Source organism: Drosophila erecta, unplaced genomic scaffold, assembly GCF_003286155.1.
Source record: "Drosophila erecta strain 14021-0224.00,06,07 unplaced genomic scaffold, DereRS2 tig00000055-arrow-pilon, whole genome shotgun sequence".
Taxonomy (NCBI): domain Eukaryota; kingdom Metazoa; phylum Arthropoda; class Insecta; order Diptera; family Drosophilidae; genus Drosophila; species Drosophila erecta.
The window spans coordinates 9,945,991-9,964,993 of record NW_020825200.1 but is presented as its reverse complement, the minus strand read 5'-3'; the positions used below and the strand labels follow the sequence as shown (position 1 = coordinate 9,964,993).

General features: G+C 41.1%; 2 protein-coding genes across 2 annotated transcripts; both read right to left on the bottom strand.

Annotated features, from left to right (window-relative positions):
- Positions 1 to 617: 617 nt before the first annotated feature.
- Positions 618 to 2,132, bottom strand: LOC6541195 (odorant receptor 30a). The gene is made up of 7 exons (XM_026979002.1): positions 1,798 to 2,132; positions 1,602 to 1,740; positions 1,278 to 1,548; positions 1,121 to 1,220; positions 955 to 1,056; positions 790 to 897; positions 618 to 729 (listed from the first exon to the last, which is right to left on the bottom strand). The coding sequence occupies exons 1-7, from the start codon at positions 2,107 to 2,109 to the stop codon at positions 628 to 630; spliced, it is 1,134 nt and encodes a 377-aa protein (XP_026834803.1). The 5' UTR covers positions 2,110 to 2,132; the 3' UTR covers positions 618 to 627.
- A 13,647-nt stretch (positions 2,133 to 15,779) lies between these two features.
- Positions 15,780 to 16,389, bottom strand: LOC6541334 (kunitz-type serine protease inhibitor conotoxin Cal9.1a). The gene is made up of 2 exons (XM_001969240.3): positions 16,244 to 16,389; positions 15,780 to 16,185 (listed from the first exon to the last, which is right to left on the bottom strand). The coding sequence occupies exons 1-2, from the start codon at positions 16,326 to 16,328 to the stop codon at positions 15,899 to 15,901; spliced, it is 372 nt and encodes a 123-aa protein (XP_001969276.1). The 5' UTR covers positions 16,329 to 16,389; the 3' UTR covers positions 15,780 to 15,898.
- Positions 16,390 to 19,003: the final 2,614 nt, after the last annotated feature.

The following is a 19,003-nucleotide window of genomic DNA, read 5'->3' as shown; positions in this document are numbered from 1 at the left end:
GATACAAAAATCGATTATTGAAGATTGCCTTACTTAGAGCATCCTTCCGAAAATAAAGCAACAAAACATTTCGCACTCCACTTCTGTACAAGAACCTCATTGGGGATAAATAACGCAGTTTCCAATTTGCAGCATTAATTAACAATTTGGCTTACTTGGCACTCGGAGCGGGAATTTGTAACCAATTTCGGACACCATAATGGTAGGATGCTCCTCGGTCATGGAATCCCTGTATCAGCTGGCGGCAGACTGGACAACGTTTATTTTACGAGAACATTTTAATCTAATTTAGCACACTTTAGATTTATATTTGCTTAAATAGAAGTTATCTGAATGGCACGTGCCGGGCATAACAATGAGCCACAACAAAAGGAAGCGCTCGTGGTCAACTGCCAGCCAAGATGTGGTCGAAAGGGCAACAAAGGATCCCACAGAAGCAATTTTATTATAGTTTATTTCGTTGCTCGCTCCTTTGGAATATTTCGGAGACGTGTTGCACTTGCAACAAACCAATTGCACCGCATTTGCCCCTCCACAATATCTCTTGAGAGGAGCATTTGCTGCTTAAATGCAATCAATTGTGGCAATTGTTCCTCCAAAGGGGCTAACCTTGTAAGCGAATATTCCTTAGCCGTAAACGCGACGCAGGAGGGTGAAGAAGGAGTAAATGGCGTTCAGTAGTGACTGCAGCATTTTCAAGTTCATGGGATAGGTGCCACCCACCAGAATCTGAAGGGGAAATAATGGTTAGCAATGGACATAACCGAAGAAAGGTCTGTAAGACTTCACCGCCAAGGGCTTTTGTGAGCGCATGATGAGGAACTTCAAGGTCTTTTGTGTGTCCACATCAAAGTCCATCCAATTGCTCTCATAGGCAGCAATGGCAATATCGAAGCTCTGCAAAATGCCATACTTACACATAAATTGACGAGGAAGTGGGTACAAAATTCTTACTTGAAAGTAAAGTTCATTGGCCACGTAGTAGAGAACCACACTGTTGGCAAATATCATTACCATGTAGGCGATGACTATGACGGTCTGCGCAATAGTTTGAGCCTGTTGGATGGGGGTAATAACAATGCATTTAAAATGTTTAAATATTATAATTCCCACCACTCACAATTATCAAGGAGAAAAGCAGAACACAGAGCATGGCGCCAAAGCAAAGGAACTCCACTAAATGAAGATGGGTGTTCAGGGCATTCATTGAGTCCACAAAACTGAATTTCAAATGATTAAATGTTAGGCGACTTTTAAAAACACTGCCTAGAGCTTACCCTGCTAGTTTTAACTGGTATTTTATGCACCATATGATCTCACCACGCACTTGCTCATTTCCCAGCTTTTCCAGGCTTCTCAGCTTATGCTGCAGAACTCGACACATGAGTATGGCGAAAAGCGTAAATGTCACTATCATGTTGGTGTACGGTATGTACATACAGCAACCCATTGGGGCCATGATGGCTTGAATCACAAAGAAAATCTCGTAGTAGGGGGATGCGTACTTGTATTCATCAATGGTGGGCAAATACATGCCATATGGCAGCACTGCAAGAGAGGAAATCGGCAATGAAACCATCTAAGAAAATCATATAGCCCACCTCTTTCCGAACCAAAAATGGGATATGTAACAAAGCCAATGCAAGTGCAGCAGCCCATTAATAAATTAATCCTGCTTATGAAAAGTGAAAGGCGAGTGGTTTCCCCGACCAGATGGCTGATGGCGGGGTCATCTGATTTCTATAAAATTGCTTTCATACAATAGGTATCCTTGAGACAACTGACCAACGTGCTCACCAACAACTCAATGTAGAAGCCTTTCAAAATGTTAATGAAACGCTCGTAACTAAACCGCTGTACGCACAACAAAACACCTCTGACCACCGTGTTGGTAAACAATACCGCCAGGTATACATTTCTGATGATAAAGTCCAAGGACTCGGTGCTCAGATATATATCCACATACTGAGTACAGTTGATAATGATGTACGGAGCCATTGCGACGTAGCGGCGCCAGTTGTGAACGAACAGATATGACCAGAACTTCATCAGCTTAAGAGTGCTCCCGAAGATGGGCATCTCCACCGTATCCATCGAGCTCAATTCCATATTGTCCGTGTCAATATCCACAATGTTGTGAATTTCACAGCCCACACCGGCTTGGTTATATAGGCATTCAGGGGATTAGGGGTGGGATTTGTCTGTCTTGTCGTGATGTCATCATAATTAGCACTTAATTAATGGGTTTACTTCGTGATTGTGTTAGGGGTGTGTGTTAATTAGCCATCTAAAGGGTATTATTAGAGGTGTAAAGAGTACAATGCATATTGGGGCCATTGGACAAGGCACAATTTCAATTTGAAGTCAGTATCTTAAATTTATAAATCTTAAAGTCGGTTCGAGTAGCTGGTTTGAAAAGTTCTTAGGGCCTCATTTAACCTCAACTTCGAAGAAATAACCTCAACATCTTCATTTTTCAAGGCGGACCCTCAGTAGTCCGATAAAAAATCTTAATCGCTGGCAATTTGTCTGTTTCCCAGCCGGACGAACCTATAGAAATCCCAAAACCTCAGGCCAACAAAAGGCGTTCAAAGAGCAACCTTTTTCATTAGAGCCCAACAACACCCACTACACATGTAACAGACTCCCAATCTGTGTGCCAATTACAAGTTGTAGACCCTCGACTTTCTTTGAACTTTGAACTCACACTTGGGGCTTTCACTTAATATTTATGGTCATATAAACAGCAAGGAAACCAGCTCATTTGTCATCAAGTCGGCAGCTTCGGAATTCCCTTTATTACCAAGATAGGGAATCTTAATTGAGTTGCAATTGGAAATACTTTTGAGTGGACAAAGCAAAGGAAATAAGTTATCAATCAAACAAGTTATTAAAGAAAAGAACCAGACAAACCTTAATTACGTTATTTCTTGGCTGAGAATATAAGTTGCGTATACGCCCTGTTTGCCCCGAGTTTTGCCGTCACTTAAGCTTTATATCAAGGTGTTACTTACGCTTGATTTGCTTTATGATGTATGTGATCCACCCTGCCCCTCGTTTCTCAGTCTGGCAGCTGTCTTAATATGAAACTTAGTTAGTCGGATGCACTGCGAAAAGTTAGCAGGGCTTAAAGGAGATTTTCTTTGGATGGCGCTACGTATTTGGCAGTTAGCTTTTACGTTGGCCAATTATAATTTTAATTGGTTGAACGTGGCCATTAACAGAGGCAACTATAAAAGGCATAAAGACAATGTCGGAAAATTACCAGCACTTGCTGGGAAAAATATCTTAATATTAACCGATATGCTTTAAGTGTTTCCCAAAAATGGAAAAAGAGTAGAGAAATCCAGGAAAAGCAAGCTGCAGGGCTCACCTTTTTGCGAATGCGGAAACTAACAAGCAAAAAGAACGAAACAGTTGAACTTGCAGTATCTTGTATCTTGTATCTTGTATCTACGACGGGGAAGCACTTAACACGCGTTATGAGAACTTGCCGTTGGGGTTTTGGGGGCAATGCAACGAGCTTGCAACTTTTCCTAGCTGCTAAGTAGGAAAATCGCTCCCAGACAGAGCAACAAAAAAGGAAGGGAAATGGAACAGGGGATTGGCGGGAAACTACGTGTCATGTGACAAGTGAAATGTGCGCAAAATTACTTGTTTAGTTGCGGCTAAGACGCCTTTGCCAGACCAACTACAGATATTTGCATTTCTTGAGGTTTGCTTTATGAATTGCGCCAGTAGTCGTGGATGTGCAAGATAAACATTTGCCACGGCTGCCGGAAAAGCGGCCAAAGTTTGTGGCAAAACAAAATTAGAGGCGACGATGAGCAGAAGAATTTAATAAATGGAAATAGGTTTTATTAAATTCTGTTCAGCTATTTTTATGCCTTTCACGTGGCTGCGGTGGAAAAGCAACCCTCAAGGCAGGGTAAGAGGAAAGTTTGTGCCACTTTTCTTTTTCTTGGCATTGTGGCTGCCGCTTTTCCCCCTATATGTATATATATATACCTCAGGGGATGTCATTTGAAGGCGGCAAGTGTAAAAATTAAGCAGCTAGGGGGCGGGGCAATGAGTGAGATAAAATTACTCGGAAAACGAAGGGCGGTGGTAGCTAAAAGTAATTGTAAAGTATGCTAAGAGGCGTGGCTCGCAGCCTCAAGAGATGCGTTTCCTTTTTGTCACTTTGTGCTCAGCAGATACAAAGAAAGCGGCAGCGCGCGGAAAATGTGGCACAAGGTTGAATTAGGTCTCCATGTGGGTAATTAGCCACAGTTTCGCCCTCAAAAGCGGCCTAAACATAATACAGGATCATAGCATTATTGATTTTCATAAAGAATGTCATGTTTATTTAAAAAAAAACAGATGTGTAATGGGTAAAACTTTTTCAATCTAAAATTATCAAAGCAAACATCAAAGTTGATACAGCAGTAAAAAGCGTCAACAAATTAGCAAAATGGCAGAGCACGGAAAAAGAAAAACGGGGAAAACTGTCAACATGAAAGGGAGACCAGCAAAAACTTTTACAAGCCGAAGCACAACAAACATTTTCACACCTCATGAGTGGAATTTAAATTTCTGCCTCGCAGAACTTTCTTGTTTGTCTGTTACTCATACGCCCCGTGTGTCGCTGGTGTGTCTGTAAAATTTCATATCAATTTCGTTGGGATTAAGTTATATTTTAGTGCTCGGCAAAGGTGTTTATCGCAGGTGGAGAGTGTGTGCTTTCCCTGCTGAGATTTTGAGCACGTGCTAGTCCTTAAGGCTTTCACACTTTGTGTGTATTCGCTTTTTTAAGCCGAGTGGAGGTTTTCCTTCAAGCCAAAATATTGATACAGCCTTAAGTGTTTGTCAGAGACAAGGAAAATACATTTGGCCCATAACTCACTGTGTGGGAAAGTAGAGGAAATCTTTGGACAACATGGAATGAAAAATATATGCTAAAGCATAAGTGAAAAAATATTTAAATGCAAGTATTAATACTCGATGTATTACTCTCTCATTTCATCATTTTGCCTAATTCAATGAGTTTAGTGAGTGAACCTGCAGGCATGTAAGTGCTTACTTACCCAAAGGCTCCGTGAGCCCCTGGACTTAGAAATCATAAAAGTCATGACCCGAGAAGTTCATAAAAAATTCGGTCCAGAGCAGCAATTGCCATACAAACAGGCGCATTACGGCGGCGGAGTTGTATTGGGGGTCGCCCAATTCGGATCCAAATCCCGATTCCCAGCATGACCGGCATATAATTCAAACACGTACCAATACGGAGCCGTGTACACACGAAGCCCACGGTGCTGGGCAAAACGATTTGGCCAACGGTAATCAGGCAATTTCATATGAATAAGTAAGCAGGCAATGCCGCCTGAGTGTGTGCAATAAATTTCGTTGTTCGAGTATTACGAATGCGACGCCCGGTGCTGCTTATGAAAATTTTAAAAGCCGCCAAACTATGCACCCGACTGTGATTGCTCCATCCTGGCTGCCCGCTTTACCAGCCCGGGTCCTTTTTACCACCCGCAGCCACTACAAGCCGGAACAACAGGAAAATAGAAATATATTACTACGAAACGTGCAGGAGGAGGCGCAGTCAAGGTGTTTATTACTTATTTAGAGCGAAGGTAGCACCTTCAAAACTCCCAGGAAGCGGAGCCAGAGCAGATAAGAGAATAATGCAGCATTGTGGTAGCATGGATACCCTTAAATCTCGGAAAACGTGCTGTCAAGTGAATTTTTTATAAGATCCCTTGATAAACTAGCCTTTTTTAGGCAGCAATCACCGGGAAAAATAATTATAGGTACAGTGGCCTAGTTCCTAGTAAACTGATGCCATTGGAATACAGTTAAAGCATTATTAGTTCGGTTTTAGCCCGGGTTTTATGCCCCTTTGAGGCACAATTTTCCGACACATTTCCATGGCAGCCAATACACTCGCCATTGCACAGGTAACTCAAGTTCGTGCCCCTCGCAGCGGGCGGCACTCCAGCTACTTGGCGGGGAACCCCCGAGTGGAAAACGTGCCTGAGGCTTTGGCGCCATCAAGTGGCAATCGAGTTGAATATTGGAAGGAATGAAGGGACGATCGTGACTGCCACTAAACATTTTAATTAGAAAATTTTGCACAGCCAGTTGAGCCGGCCACAAATCCAATTACCAAGTAATTATGCATTTAATTTGGCACAGCGGTGAGATGGCGAAGCAGACTCTTCATGGCCAGTCATTAATGCAGATGGGTGGCCATCAAATCAGCTCAACTCGACACCAACAGGCAACTACACTTGCCATGTGTGTGTGCTATATGGAAAATAACAAAAACTTTTTGCCGCATAACTTTGGGCGCCAAGGCTTGAAAATTTCAATTTGCTGTGTGTGTCTAGCCACTCTACCCACTCCCGCCATCTTCTCGAGGGCTTACCGTACTATCTGCCATGCAATTAAAAGTTGTTTCCATGTTTTGTCGGCTCCCAGACGCTTATTACAAATGTCGAGACCAGCAGACCACAATCAAAGAGGTCAAGTGCAGTCTGCGAATGTTTTTTTGAGTGCGTAATTTATGGCCGCTTGTCTTGTAATTGGCCCAGGTCGTGGTTCGTGGTTCAGGCGTTGAACAACTTTTTCTCCACCATACAAATAATGTACCCCTTTTTTTTGGCCGATTCTCAGGCCTGCTATAAAACTGTCAGCATACCACTAGGCAAATATTTACCAGAATAATGCCAAGGGACCGAGCTTCTGGCACGAATAGTGCCAAAAAGCGAGCTAAAATTTATGTGGTGACCTGGTTTCATATCGCTATTCTCTGCTTGTAAAACAAATGGAAAATTACAGACATTTCGCTTAAGGCATTGGTATGCAATTTTCAACATGGGTAATGCTTGCATAATTTAGGTTAACTAGTAAACCCAAAAATCCCTCTTACCTTCGCAGACCATCAATCGATAGACAGCTTTACTTGATTGGCGAGTTTGGAAATTGTGTTTATTTTCAGCTTAGTTCCGTCCTTTTTGTTCCTCGCCTTGACACACTTTTTTTGAAGGCCTAAACAGGAAAATTTGCCTAAAAAGAAAAGTTAAAAAGAAAAAAAGAAAAGCGCCTTCGATTTCGTGTCGATTTTCTACGCATTTGAAAGGTTGAAAGGTTGAGATTGATGAAGGCATCCTTTCTCCCAGCAAAGCAAAATAATCCGCATTTGCCGCAAAGAAAATTCCTAAAGTTCACGAAGCCATAAACTTAAATTGTGCATATATATTGATTTTTTTTATTCATCAAACTGATTATAAATTAATTTTAATTGAGTTCGTGGACTAATTGTTTGTTTTGTCGCGTTGTTGATGCAGCAATACAGCGATTTGCTGCATTTGCAATTTCTCGCGAGTGGAATTCAATCAAATTTCAAAACTTGCCCATGTTTGATAAATATTTAATGCGCATAATTTAATTAAAAACGTTTTACAAATAATAAAAGCAGCATAAAATGACCAGACGGTGGAAATACTTCGATGGGAGAGTGAGCATGTTTGCTCGTTTTTCCATGCATTTAAATTAGTTGCATGCATTTTTTATGACCATGATGGGTAAAAAATTTCACGTTGACATGGCTAATATTTTGGCGTATACTTTTTATGATCAAACGCTAAATACGAGCTAGAAATGTTGTAGAATTTAAAAAAAAGCCGTGCAAGAACCCAACTAATTTTATTTATGTACTGTTTGCCTTAAAGGCGAATATCTTCGATTCTGTCCCCATAAGTCAATCAATCAATATCAAGCCAGGAAGACACGCATACATTGAACGTGTCAAGTACTTGCTTGGCCCTAAATAACTTTTGTGCCACTTTTCTAGCATATTTGGGTGCGGCACTATTTAGTCAACCTAAATCCACAACAAAATACACAGACGAAGAAACGGAGAAAACCCGAAGGGGAATCAGTGGGCCGGGGCAGAAAAATCCAGGCAGACTCATCAATAAGCCAGCCCAATAAACAGGATGTATGCTTGAAGGCGCCGGTAGCCAGGATTTAGCGTCCTCCCGCAGGCAACTTCACTCCCCAATCAGCGCGGCCAAGTGGAAAATGCCTTGGCGTAGCGCCCACTGACACCTTGTTGGGGAAGATAGACAAGCGGGCCAGAAGACTTATTAACATTTAGATGAAATGCCACGGGAGTGGGGAAGAACAAAGGACGAAGCTGCACGGTGGCCTTTGGTTTGCTTACTTTTTGCATTTGAATGCCACAAAAAAGCTGGCACTGAGTTCGGTGATTCGCCTTCACCTCTGTGATTTAATTTATATGAGCAGTTCTGGCTGGCTTTATGTGAGGTGGCTGCGACTTTTGTTTGATTGCAAATAATTTGCATTGACTAATGAAAGCAAAAACCCAGAGCAGAACAAAGCACAACTTTCCCCGGGCACTCACACAAAACAAAGAGGCAACTTTAAAGTGCTACCCGGAACTTTGGCAGCTTCAACACTTCCGACAAAAAGTTGACAAAATCTGCAAATTACTGGCCTCGAGGCAAAGACAATTGTCAAGCCAGACAATTGAGCCAATTGTCTCAATTTCTTGTCCTCCTTTGTTTGCCATTTTCGCTGGCTTTGTTTGGTATCATTCCGATTTTGTGTAACCAGGAAATGCTAATTTTCCACCAAATTCCACGGATTACTTCGAGGACCTGGGTACAGTCCCACACAAAGCTGGTCAACTGGCGCTCATTAGCCATGCACTCAACGTGCTAATGAGCCCGCTTAGGCTTTTGGGAAGGGCCAATAAAAGTGTAACAAGAATTGCATGATTAGTGTAAATGCCCTCGCCATAAAACAGCCAAACTAAACCGCAGCAAACACATGTGTTGGCCTGGTCAGGGATTATTTGCGTTGGCCCGAAAGTAAACGAATCCCTCGAAATGAGTAGGAGCCATATGCCGGGGCTGAAAGCAAGCTATAGGCACATATAAAGAGGGGTATTGTACAACGAAAATCGCTTAAGACAGCAAAAGTGTAGGCACTAAGCTTCGTGGACTCACAAATATCCTGCAAAAACACACAGTAGTCTATTTTCCAAAAGAATAATAAAACCCAAAATACGAAGCTCATATTTTCATACAATACAATACATTTTACAAATATTTGTTCAGTTCAAAACACACATCTGCTGTTAGTAGAGTATCTGCAACTAGCTTAACCGCAAGTCTGTGGCTTAATAATAAACTCAGGATATAGAGTGATCTCCTGCTTCAAGCAGTACTAACTAAATCTAGATATGCTCGAGAATAAAACGAAATGTGTGCGCACAATAATCGTAAATATGCAGCTGAAGCATAGGAAAGCGTTTGCAGGACGAACCGAAAGATAAACAGCAAATAAGCCGAGTAGATACCTTCGAGAATACTTTATATCAATGATTGCTTTATTCCGGCGATTCTTTTCCTAGTGCCTGTCCATCTTGGTTTTCGTCTAGCCGACTAGTTGGCCGAGCAGAAAAAGCAAGAGGGGATATAAACTGCTCTTGTTGTTTGCATTAAAATAAGGAAATTAAGTTCAAGTCATGCGTGTGCCACATAAACAAGTGCCGCAATCTGTGCGTGTGTGTATTTGCTTACCCAGTGGTTTCCGGTTTGCATCTGTGTGCGAGCGTCTCATGTCTGGCGCGTTTCCTTTTCCCCCTCTGCCGCACACAAAGCCTCCCCAATCAATCTTTATCAAGTGCGCTAATTATACGCATTAATAATGACAGCTCACAGAGCGAAAGATTGAGTAAGAGTCGGGCGGTGGATTTGGGGAGGGGAACAGCAACACGTACACGCGTCGTATACTTAATGTCTTAAAGCCGCGGCAATAACTTACTGTCTTCGCTTTACAAGGAAAAGAGTTTTCTTTTTGGTCTTGTAAAAAATATTTTGTGCCTTATTTTCAAACAAATAACGCTTGCTACTAAAAACTACTAACTACATATTTTTGAAATCAAAACCAATATATACCAAGGCAATGCGCAAGTAGATTGCTGTATGTATATCCGCAAAACGGGAAATCCTCTTTAGCGGCACTAACATTTATTTTAATATTCCCTCGGAAAATGTGGTCTTAGCATTTGAATTGTTTGAGCTTAAATTAGTTTAACAGTGTGTGTTTGAGACACAAGGAACTATTTTTCAGAAAGGCAAGCGTTCCGCAGACTTTCCACCAAGGAATTTATAAATAATGCGCAACTGATTTTTAATTTTCTCCTTTCGGTAGTGTCGACAGCAGCGACGACAGCAAATTATTCGCGTGGAAGCTGCAAAAAGGATGTCGAAACCACTGCAGACCCGGTCAGAAATAAAATAATGTAAAACTGCTCCACAGGCATGCAAGGACATCAACAGGAGCAGCCACAGGCGGAGTTGGGGAAAATAACTTGCAATTAGTTGATGTCAGGCGCTGTGGCAAGCTGTGGAGTTGCTGCTGCTGGAAAGTTAAGGTCAAAAACCCAAAAAACATGAGTACAAAATGACATCAGGTATGCAAGTGGAAGCCTTATTTGTGTCTGAGATTTTTCACTTTCCCCTTGAACTTGGGCTACACTCTGGCTTAACCCTGGCATCGGGTAAAATGTCTGGTTTTGGACTTGAAATTGAATCGAGAGTGGAAACGGAAATTCTGTTTGGCTAATGAAAATCAATGAACAAATTTTCCTTTCGCCATTTTCTCTCCAGCGTGCGATGAAATGGGTCTGGTTCTAAATTGAGTCATCGAGTTTTCAGATGAAACGTGCCGAGTACCAGAGAAAAGTAAATAAAATATGCTGCACAGTTGTTATTCCTTAAAATAAATTTAAGTCTATCCCACGCTAAAGCTCGTTTATTTGCCACGTAAGCTGTCTTGAGTACATCTAATCTGTGCATAATTATTATGAAAATAACCCAGCGGAAAACACCTGCGGTTAAGCAAAAGGCTTAGGGCCAAAAAGAGAAAATCTCAGCACATTTCCACCTCAGACCCAAGCTCATTATTATGCACAAGCTGTGCCCAAGCCGAAAATTACATTTTGATGTCCTACATCGTTGAGTTTTGTTGATATTTTAATGGATTTGCTATCGAGGAAGTTTCCGTGGCCTGGAGGCTGTCACATTGAATTTGGCTTTTTGAATTTCGAATGAAGTTAACAGCCGGTGAATTCTGTCATCGTTGGAAAGCTTGGAATGGATAGCTAAGCTCGCTGGAAAAGGGGCAAATAAAACGAATCACAACTTTCCCTGCAAATCAATGGGACTTTAGTGTGTGTCTGTATCGAAAAAAGTGGGATACCTCTAATCCTCTCTAATTGTTCATTAAGTCCTCCTCTGACGCCCCACCGACATTCATCTTTTGCTGGGCTCCAACATACTCGTATCTGCTCCCCGAAGTTTTTCACACGCTTCCAAGCCATAAATTCCAATTAATTTGTCGCATTTTATCTGCCCAGACCTTCGCCCTTTATTATCTTTCTTTTTTCGGGGGACGCACCCTCCTAGGGAAATACGCAAATCATTGTTTTATAGCAATTTAATTTTGTTTTCTGCTGCAATAAATAAGTAAAAAGGGAGTTAGAAGCACGAAAAACGTAGGAAATCCGAGTCAACTGAGAGCTTTCTTATTTATTTATAGCAAATTGCCCGATTACGTTCTTGCTGTCCCGAATTGCTTATCAATATTTAAGGCCAGGGCCTTCGGGCCACAAGACTCCTTTTGGCCCTTGCAAATTCCATTAGAAATGTGTCAAAAAAACGCCATAAAAAATGCAATAATGGTCAGACCCGAGCAGGCATTGCACATGCAATGTGGCCGGAAATCGAGTCAAGGGTTTGGATGGCGTTTTGGTACCCATTCCCATTGATATTTGCCAGCTGCAGTCGCCGGCTAAATGTACGCCATAAAATGCCAAACAGACAATAGACCCAACCTGCGGGGTGGAGACAATGAATACTGGTGTTGGGGAAGGAGCGTCTAACTCCATGCGGCTTTATTGCATGCAAATATACAGCAAAACAGCCAGACAGACACGTGAAATGATGTGCAAATCTTATTAACAATTGCTGCCAGGAGCAGGCCACAGAAGCAAGTCCAGCCGAATGGATAGGATACCACTTTGGTCTTGCCCTCGGTCTGGACGAGTTCTTCGTCCTTTTCGTCCTGCATATCTCCTCTGGCTGCATTTGTGTTGAGTGCAGCTTTGTTGCTCCTGGCTCCTTTGGGGTTTTTCTGGCTAGCAAATGCAGGCAAGCACTGTGGTCTATTGGCATTGGGTGGGGACTCGTTTGAGGTATAGTTAAAGTTGTCCAGGGGCTTACGAATTGCAGGCTAGCGATGGCAAAGAGAACCATGGTCGGAATATGAAAGGTGTGGATGCATTGCAGTTTTAGCGGAGATAAATGGAAAGGAGGGGAATTATTTTCAGTCAAAGAAGCCTTCACAACTCTCAAGTCCTAGCAGCTAAATTCATTCTTAAAGTTTCTTTCAAGTTTCAACACCACACAATGCAGCTTTAATAATCCTAAAGTATTCAGTATCTAAAAATGTTTGCTCTAAGCTCATATTAATTTGCATGACATCAGCTTTCCTAGCAGCCAACAATCCCTAGTTTTATGTCTTGGCATAAGTCTCCGCCCGCAACAATTATGTATGCCAAGTGTTCGCCGGGGTTTTTCCATTAAAATCAACTAATAAATATCCAGAGCGGACCGACAGAGTAAAGCCAAGGAAAAGGGACCCACAGAAGTCTCCGGCGGATATTAAACACTTAAATGCTGGCATAATTTTTACGCCAAGCGGTGCCGAGCAGCGGCTAAGTGTTTAATTTAATGCGGCATACCTTACTACCATTCACCACGGCCAGAAGCTAAAACAAATAAATTGAGTTTGGACTTGGGCTTGGGGGACGAACCGACAGTTGGATAGACAGACAGATGGTGGGGCAGCCCCACATAGTGGCGGCAAATTAAAGATTAAACGCTGGCAAAAAGTATTCCCGCACTCAGACTGGGATGCGAGAACAATGTCTGACTAGACGGGCAGATGGACCCTCTGCAGCCGGGGGCGCCAAGTCAAACAAAAGCCAAATGAAACGCTGGCGTGCTCCCCACTCGATTTCCAAATTCGTGTCCGAGGATGAAGCAGTCAAAAGGTCCGCATACGACTACCAATTTATGCGCATTATTAAAGTAAACGCATGATATGCCCGGAATGCTGGATCCAAACTCCCCCTAGCAAAAAGGCGTCTCCACATGGACAGCTACCCCAAATAGCCCCAGTCCCCCGTCAGCTGTCTCTGGAATTGCTACTGGCCACGTTCGTAGGTGTCCAAAATGGACATTTATTTATTTAGATTTTAGTTGAAGGCAACATGGTAGGAATTACGTTTGGGGCTGGCTGTTTGACTTTGGCATCTTATTGGAGTTATTAAATCAAGTGGATTGGGTTGGCACCTCAAAGGAGGATGAGGATGGGCACCCCAAAGTATGAAACAAGACTTAAGTCCCTAGAAATGGCTATACGAAAATAAATTCTTGACCTGATTGTTTCATGTTTTATAGAATTTGGTTTTAGGCTCTGTTCATTGATTTTCGATTACTTTGAGCTGCAAATTAAAACATTAAGCAGAAAGCCATTTCAATGCCACTGCTTCATTAAGTCGAACATTTTGTGGCAATAACAGGAATTTATGTGCACCACCAATGGCAGAAATTATAAGTTTTTAATACGCCCCAACCCACACAAAACATCTGTAATGAGGCCTTGGTGCAGTGCGTCGCATTATGAACGCGCCATTTGAGGGAGCGCGGCAATGGCCAACTTGGGGCAAGATGGCCAACACAATAGGCATAAAAATCAATTATGAACCATTAGTTGGGCCCAGAAGAAGTGCCCGAACAAAAGGCCAGGCCAAGAGCGAAGGTCATAAATCATCTGGCCAGGCTGTTGCTCCGAAGGTTCCACGGGGAGGTTCCAGTCCCCAAGTACCCGAGTCCCCACCAAACCCACAAGCTCCAACTCCTCTCCAGTTGTTCACGCATTAAATATTTATTTAGCAAGATTTTAATGGAGCCAAATAAGTTAAGTGTACGGAAGTCCATGGAAGGCGGAAGGTGGCCCGAACACGTGTTCTCTCGACCTCGAGAGCAGTGGGAAATGGCAAGGATCTGGTTGGAGGGCAGGACATTCGCTGGGAGTCGGGAAGGCAGGCACACTTTGCCTGTGCTTTATGTGTTTGACAGCTGGAGGAACTGGGGCTGGGAAAAACGAGAGACAGAGCGTTTACAAAGCTCCAGACAAATTCATTTCGTTCGTGCGGAAATTAAATGCATATTTGACCTATTTAAATTTTCAGCTCGAGTGTCGGGACGGAAACAAGTCTGCCTGAAATGTAATTTATTGTGAACGATTTTTCAAATCGTTGAACTGACAGAACAGTCAAATGATGTTGGACAGCAGCAACAGATGATGTCAGAGTTGGTAGTTGGTGATTTACATATCAAGAGATAAATGTTAAATAGGCCGAGAGCCATTTCTAGTTGACTTTATGGTGAATTAAGCTTTAGATTTAAAAACCAACTCTGAATTATTATGAAACTACTATTATGTACAGGATACTCCTGTTAATAATAACTTTAAAACAGGGCAACTGTAACCTATAAACTTTCACTTAATGGAGTTTTTGTGTTCCTCAGGAACATAAGTTTGCGCATAACTTTGCTTCGCCGTTCAGATACAGTTACTTGTAGTTAGTTGTGCTTAAAATATCAAAGCTATTTCGAAACCTTTTCCCCCCGACAAAGTTCAACGCAATTCTTTTTAATTTATACGTCCTCCACCCTCCAGCTTCTCATATTACCCATTTAATTGGCTCGCTCCGACCATCAAACCCAGACGTTGTCTGCACACCTGATCCCTGTCGCTGCCGAGCCCCTAAATAACCACAAGTTGCTCATTAACCATAAAAGTAGTCACATCCAGAGCCAAGTGGCAATTAAATGGCCGAAACACAACATAATCAGTCATAAAAGTCTTGGGGGACTGACGAAGTTGGGATGGAGCGGAAAAGCAACGTGAGCAGAAAGTAAAGTAGGTAGCTCGGAAACACCTCCAATTCCCGATGCAGGATCAGATCCTGCTGGCCGACACCACAGGCAACGAAAGTGTCACATGGCCAAATGGGAATGTTCGACATTTAAGTGGGAACTACTTTTATGATTGCTAATTAAGCCTAACGAGCGGTGGTCCATGTAAAGAGGCCAGAATGGGCAAACAAAATTCTTTCCAATTAGCAGGGCAGTTTCTTTTGTGACTATTATCTATCTTATGCGGCGCAGCATAAATTTGAGCTGGAAACTACGAAGTTTACTGCCACAGACAGTTGCGAATTTTCCCTGGGGATTTGGCCAAGGCATCAGCAAAGGCGAGTTCATCTCATCATGAGCCGCATCTGCATTCGCTGCCAAAAGTTATTGCAGCCTCCGGGAAAATGCCGAATTCCACACCCAATATGCGGCTGTAGCAGATGGAAAATGGCAAATTGCATGTCAAAAATTGTCAGAATCGCAACTCTATGCACATAAAATTGTTGATAAATAACCCAGGGAGTCTGTAAAAATAGATATTTTGCAGAGTCTGGGTGGCTTTCCAATTGCTTCAAACGGTTTGACTTAATGGCCGTCGCCCAGATTGGCAGCAAACAGACGTCTAGAGAGATATACATACATATAGCCGTAGTAAGTAAAATGGAAAATGCAGCAGAGAGACGGCTAAAGGAAAACGCATTACAACCAACTCGACGGGAACTTCTTTCTTTCAAACTGAAATTATGCGTTTGCACAACGAATCAAAAGTTAACTTGCAGCCAATGGGTGCTGGCCATGGCGACTTCTGAATACCCTTTCTATTGGTATACTCATAGCTCCGACTTGTCCCAATCGTCCCATTTGTCCCAGTTGTCAATATCCTCCTCAAACTCCTCCTCCTCCTCTTCCTCGTCAAAGTCCCCTTCCCTTTTCTTCCGATTTGCAGGTCTGTACACCCGGCAGGTGTTCAAGCACTCCTCTTTCGTGTAAAATCGATTTGGATTTCCACCACAGCCGCCATAGTAGAAGAAAATGCAACGATTGGTCATATAATCGTAGCCCCAGACTTTTACAAAATCATCACAGGGTCCTGGGTTTGCCACGTACCAGCATTTTGCTAAGATTGCAATTTACTATTGATTTCAAATGTATGTTTCGGTTTTTCCAAGACTTACGTTCCTTAATTGTGACGCCTTGAGGAATTACTGCTACCACTGGATACAGAAAGAAGAGAAAGATTGTTGGAAAAGAAAGATACATGATAAAAGAATTGAAAATTAGATACACATTATAAATGGTTTTATTTATTCTGAATTGAAGTTCAAGGCTAGTATGATAGAGGGGAGAATTAATTTTATATTTTCAGATATCTTCATATTACCAGTAAGGGATTTTGTTTATTTTAAATCATAAAAACATAATACCCAGTCATTCAATCCATTCGGAAATTTCCATGTACCCTTTTTTCCATTGTTGGGTATGCCTGAAAACTAAAGGATATGCCAGGAATGCAAGCTTTTCTAACGTCTTCTCTTATTTTGCCAGCCCAGTCCTAGTAGCACTTTCAAAGTACTTCATCATTTTTATTGCCACGAGAGACTTGGGCGAAGAGCAAAGAACTTAAATATTTTTTCTTTTCCCGTATTTGACTAACGATTTGATGACGTTGATGGGTCTTTGAGATGCAATGTCGCGACTATGCAGACACCAAAGTGAAACTGCAGATGCATAATAAAGCTTAAAGCTCTAGTGCCAAACCGGAAACGGAAATAAGAAGCCATAATGTATATTTACAAGCCCTGCAACTTTAGTTAGAACGATTTTCACTCCGCCCGATTTTATCGTCTTGAAGAAATCGATTTAATTTAATTTGCAAAGCGATTTTCACTTAAAATGTGATTACGCAAATTTTCAATTTGAAAACGATAACGTAAATTGGCAGACACAATGTGGGGGAAATGGCTAAGAAGGAGGGGTATAGCCCGAAAATTTCGTCGTCAGCCAAAAGGAAGCGATTCGAAAATTGTTTTGCACAAGCAATTGGGGTGGTGGCAAAGATAAGCCAGCCGCTTTTTGTCTCGCGGGTATTAACTGTCTCTACATAATTCTTTATTACACGTTAAGGTGATATTTAGCGAAGGACTCATCCTCAGAACGCCAGATCCTATCGAGGTGCATTTGAATTTTAAAATTAGGGCTTTCATTTTTTGGCGTGAAGTCGGTGAGATGTAGATAAAGCCATCACACAGAATGTGGCTTAAAGTAAGTAACTGAAATATCTGTGTAAGACCTCCAGCCGTTATACCCGTTCCTCGTAGAGTAAAAGGATATAGTAGATTGTTGAAAAGTGTTTAACAGGCAGAAGGAAGCGAAAATTATGAAATTTCTCTTTCGCACTTCCACAAGCTGAATTCCGGGTATCTGATAGTCCGGGAACTCGACTTAGTATTCTTGTTATATCTTGTTTTTTAAATTTTTTTTAAATTTTTCTGATGTATTAAGAAAAATAATAAAAATAAAGAAATGTGCCAAGGTTGAAGTTCCATACTCCATAACTCAACTTACCTTAATCGGATTTTGAAGTGGCACACCTCTAAATGTTTCTGTCGCAATTCTCTAAACATCTGCGTTCAAATTTAGAAATTTATTTTTTTTTTTAATTTTTTGTAATTTTTCTGATGCATGATGTGTAGAAATTCAAAAACTTAAAAAATGCCCCAAGGCTGAAGTTCCATACTCCATAACTCAACTTATATTAATCGGATTTTGAAGTGGCATACCTCTAAATGTTTCTGGCGCTATTCTCTAAAAATCTGCATTCAAATTTATTTATTTATTTTTTTTTCCATTTTTTTGTCATTTTTTTGATGTGATGATGTTGTAGAAATTCAAAAACTTAAAAAATGTCCCAAGGCTGAAGTTCCATACTCCATAACTCAACTTATATTAATCGGATTTTGAAGTGGCATACCTCTAAATGTTTCTGACGAAATTCTCTAAACATCTGCGTTCAAATTTAGAAATTTATTTTTTTTTTAATTTTTTGTAATTTTTCTGATGCATGATGTGTAGAAATTCAAAGAAATTAAAAAATGTGCTAAGGCTGAAGTTCCATACTCCATAACTCAACTTTCCTTCATCGGATTTTGAAGTGGCATACCTCTAAATGTTTCTGGCGAAATTCTCTAAACATCTGCGTTCAAATTTAGAAATTTATTTTTTTTTTAATTTTTTGTCATTTTTTTGATGTAATGATGTTGTAGAAATTCAAAAACCTATAAAATGTCCCAAGGCTGAAGTTCGAAACTCCATAACTCAACTAATCTTAATCGGATTTTGAAGTGGCATACCTCTAAATGTTTCTGGAGCAATTCTCTAAAAATCTGCATTCAAATTTAGAAATTTATTTTTTTTCAATTTTATTGTCATTTTTTTGATGTGATGATGTTGTAGAAATTAAAAAACTTAAAAAATGTCCCAAGGCTGAAGTTCCATACTCCATAACTCAACTTATATTAATCGGATTTTGAAGTGGCATACCTGTAAGTGTTTCTGGCGAAATTCTCTAAACATCTGCGTTCAAATTTAGAAATTTTTTTTTTTTTTAATTTTTTGTAATTTTTTCTGATGCATGATGTGTAGAAATTCAAAGAAATTAAAAAATGTGCTAAGGCTGAAGTTCCATACTCCATAACTCAACTTTCCTTCATCGGATTTTGAAGTGGCATACCTCTAAATGTTTCTGGCGAAATTCTCTAAACATCTGCGTTCAAATTTAGAAATTTATTTTTTTTTTAATTTTTTGTCATTTTTCTGATGCATGATGTGTAGAAATTCAAAGAAATTAAAAAATGTGCTAAGGCTGAAGTTCCATACTCCATAACTCAACTTTCCTTCATCGGATTTTGAAGTGGCATACCTCTAAATGTTTCTGG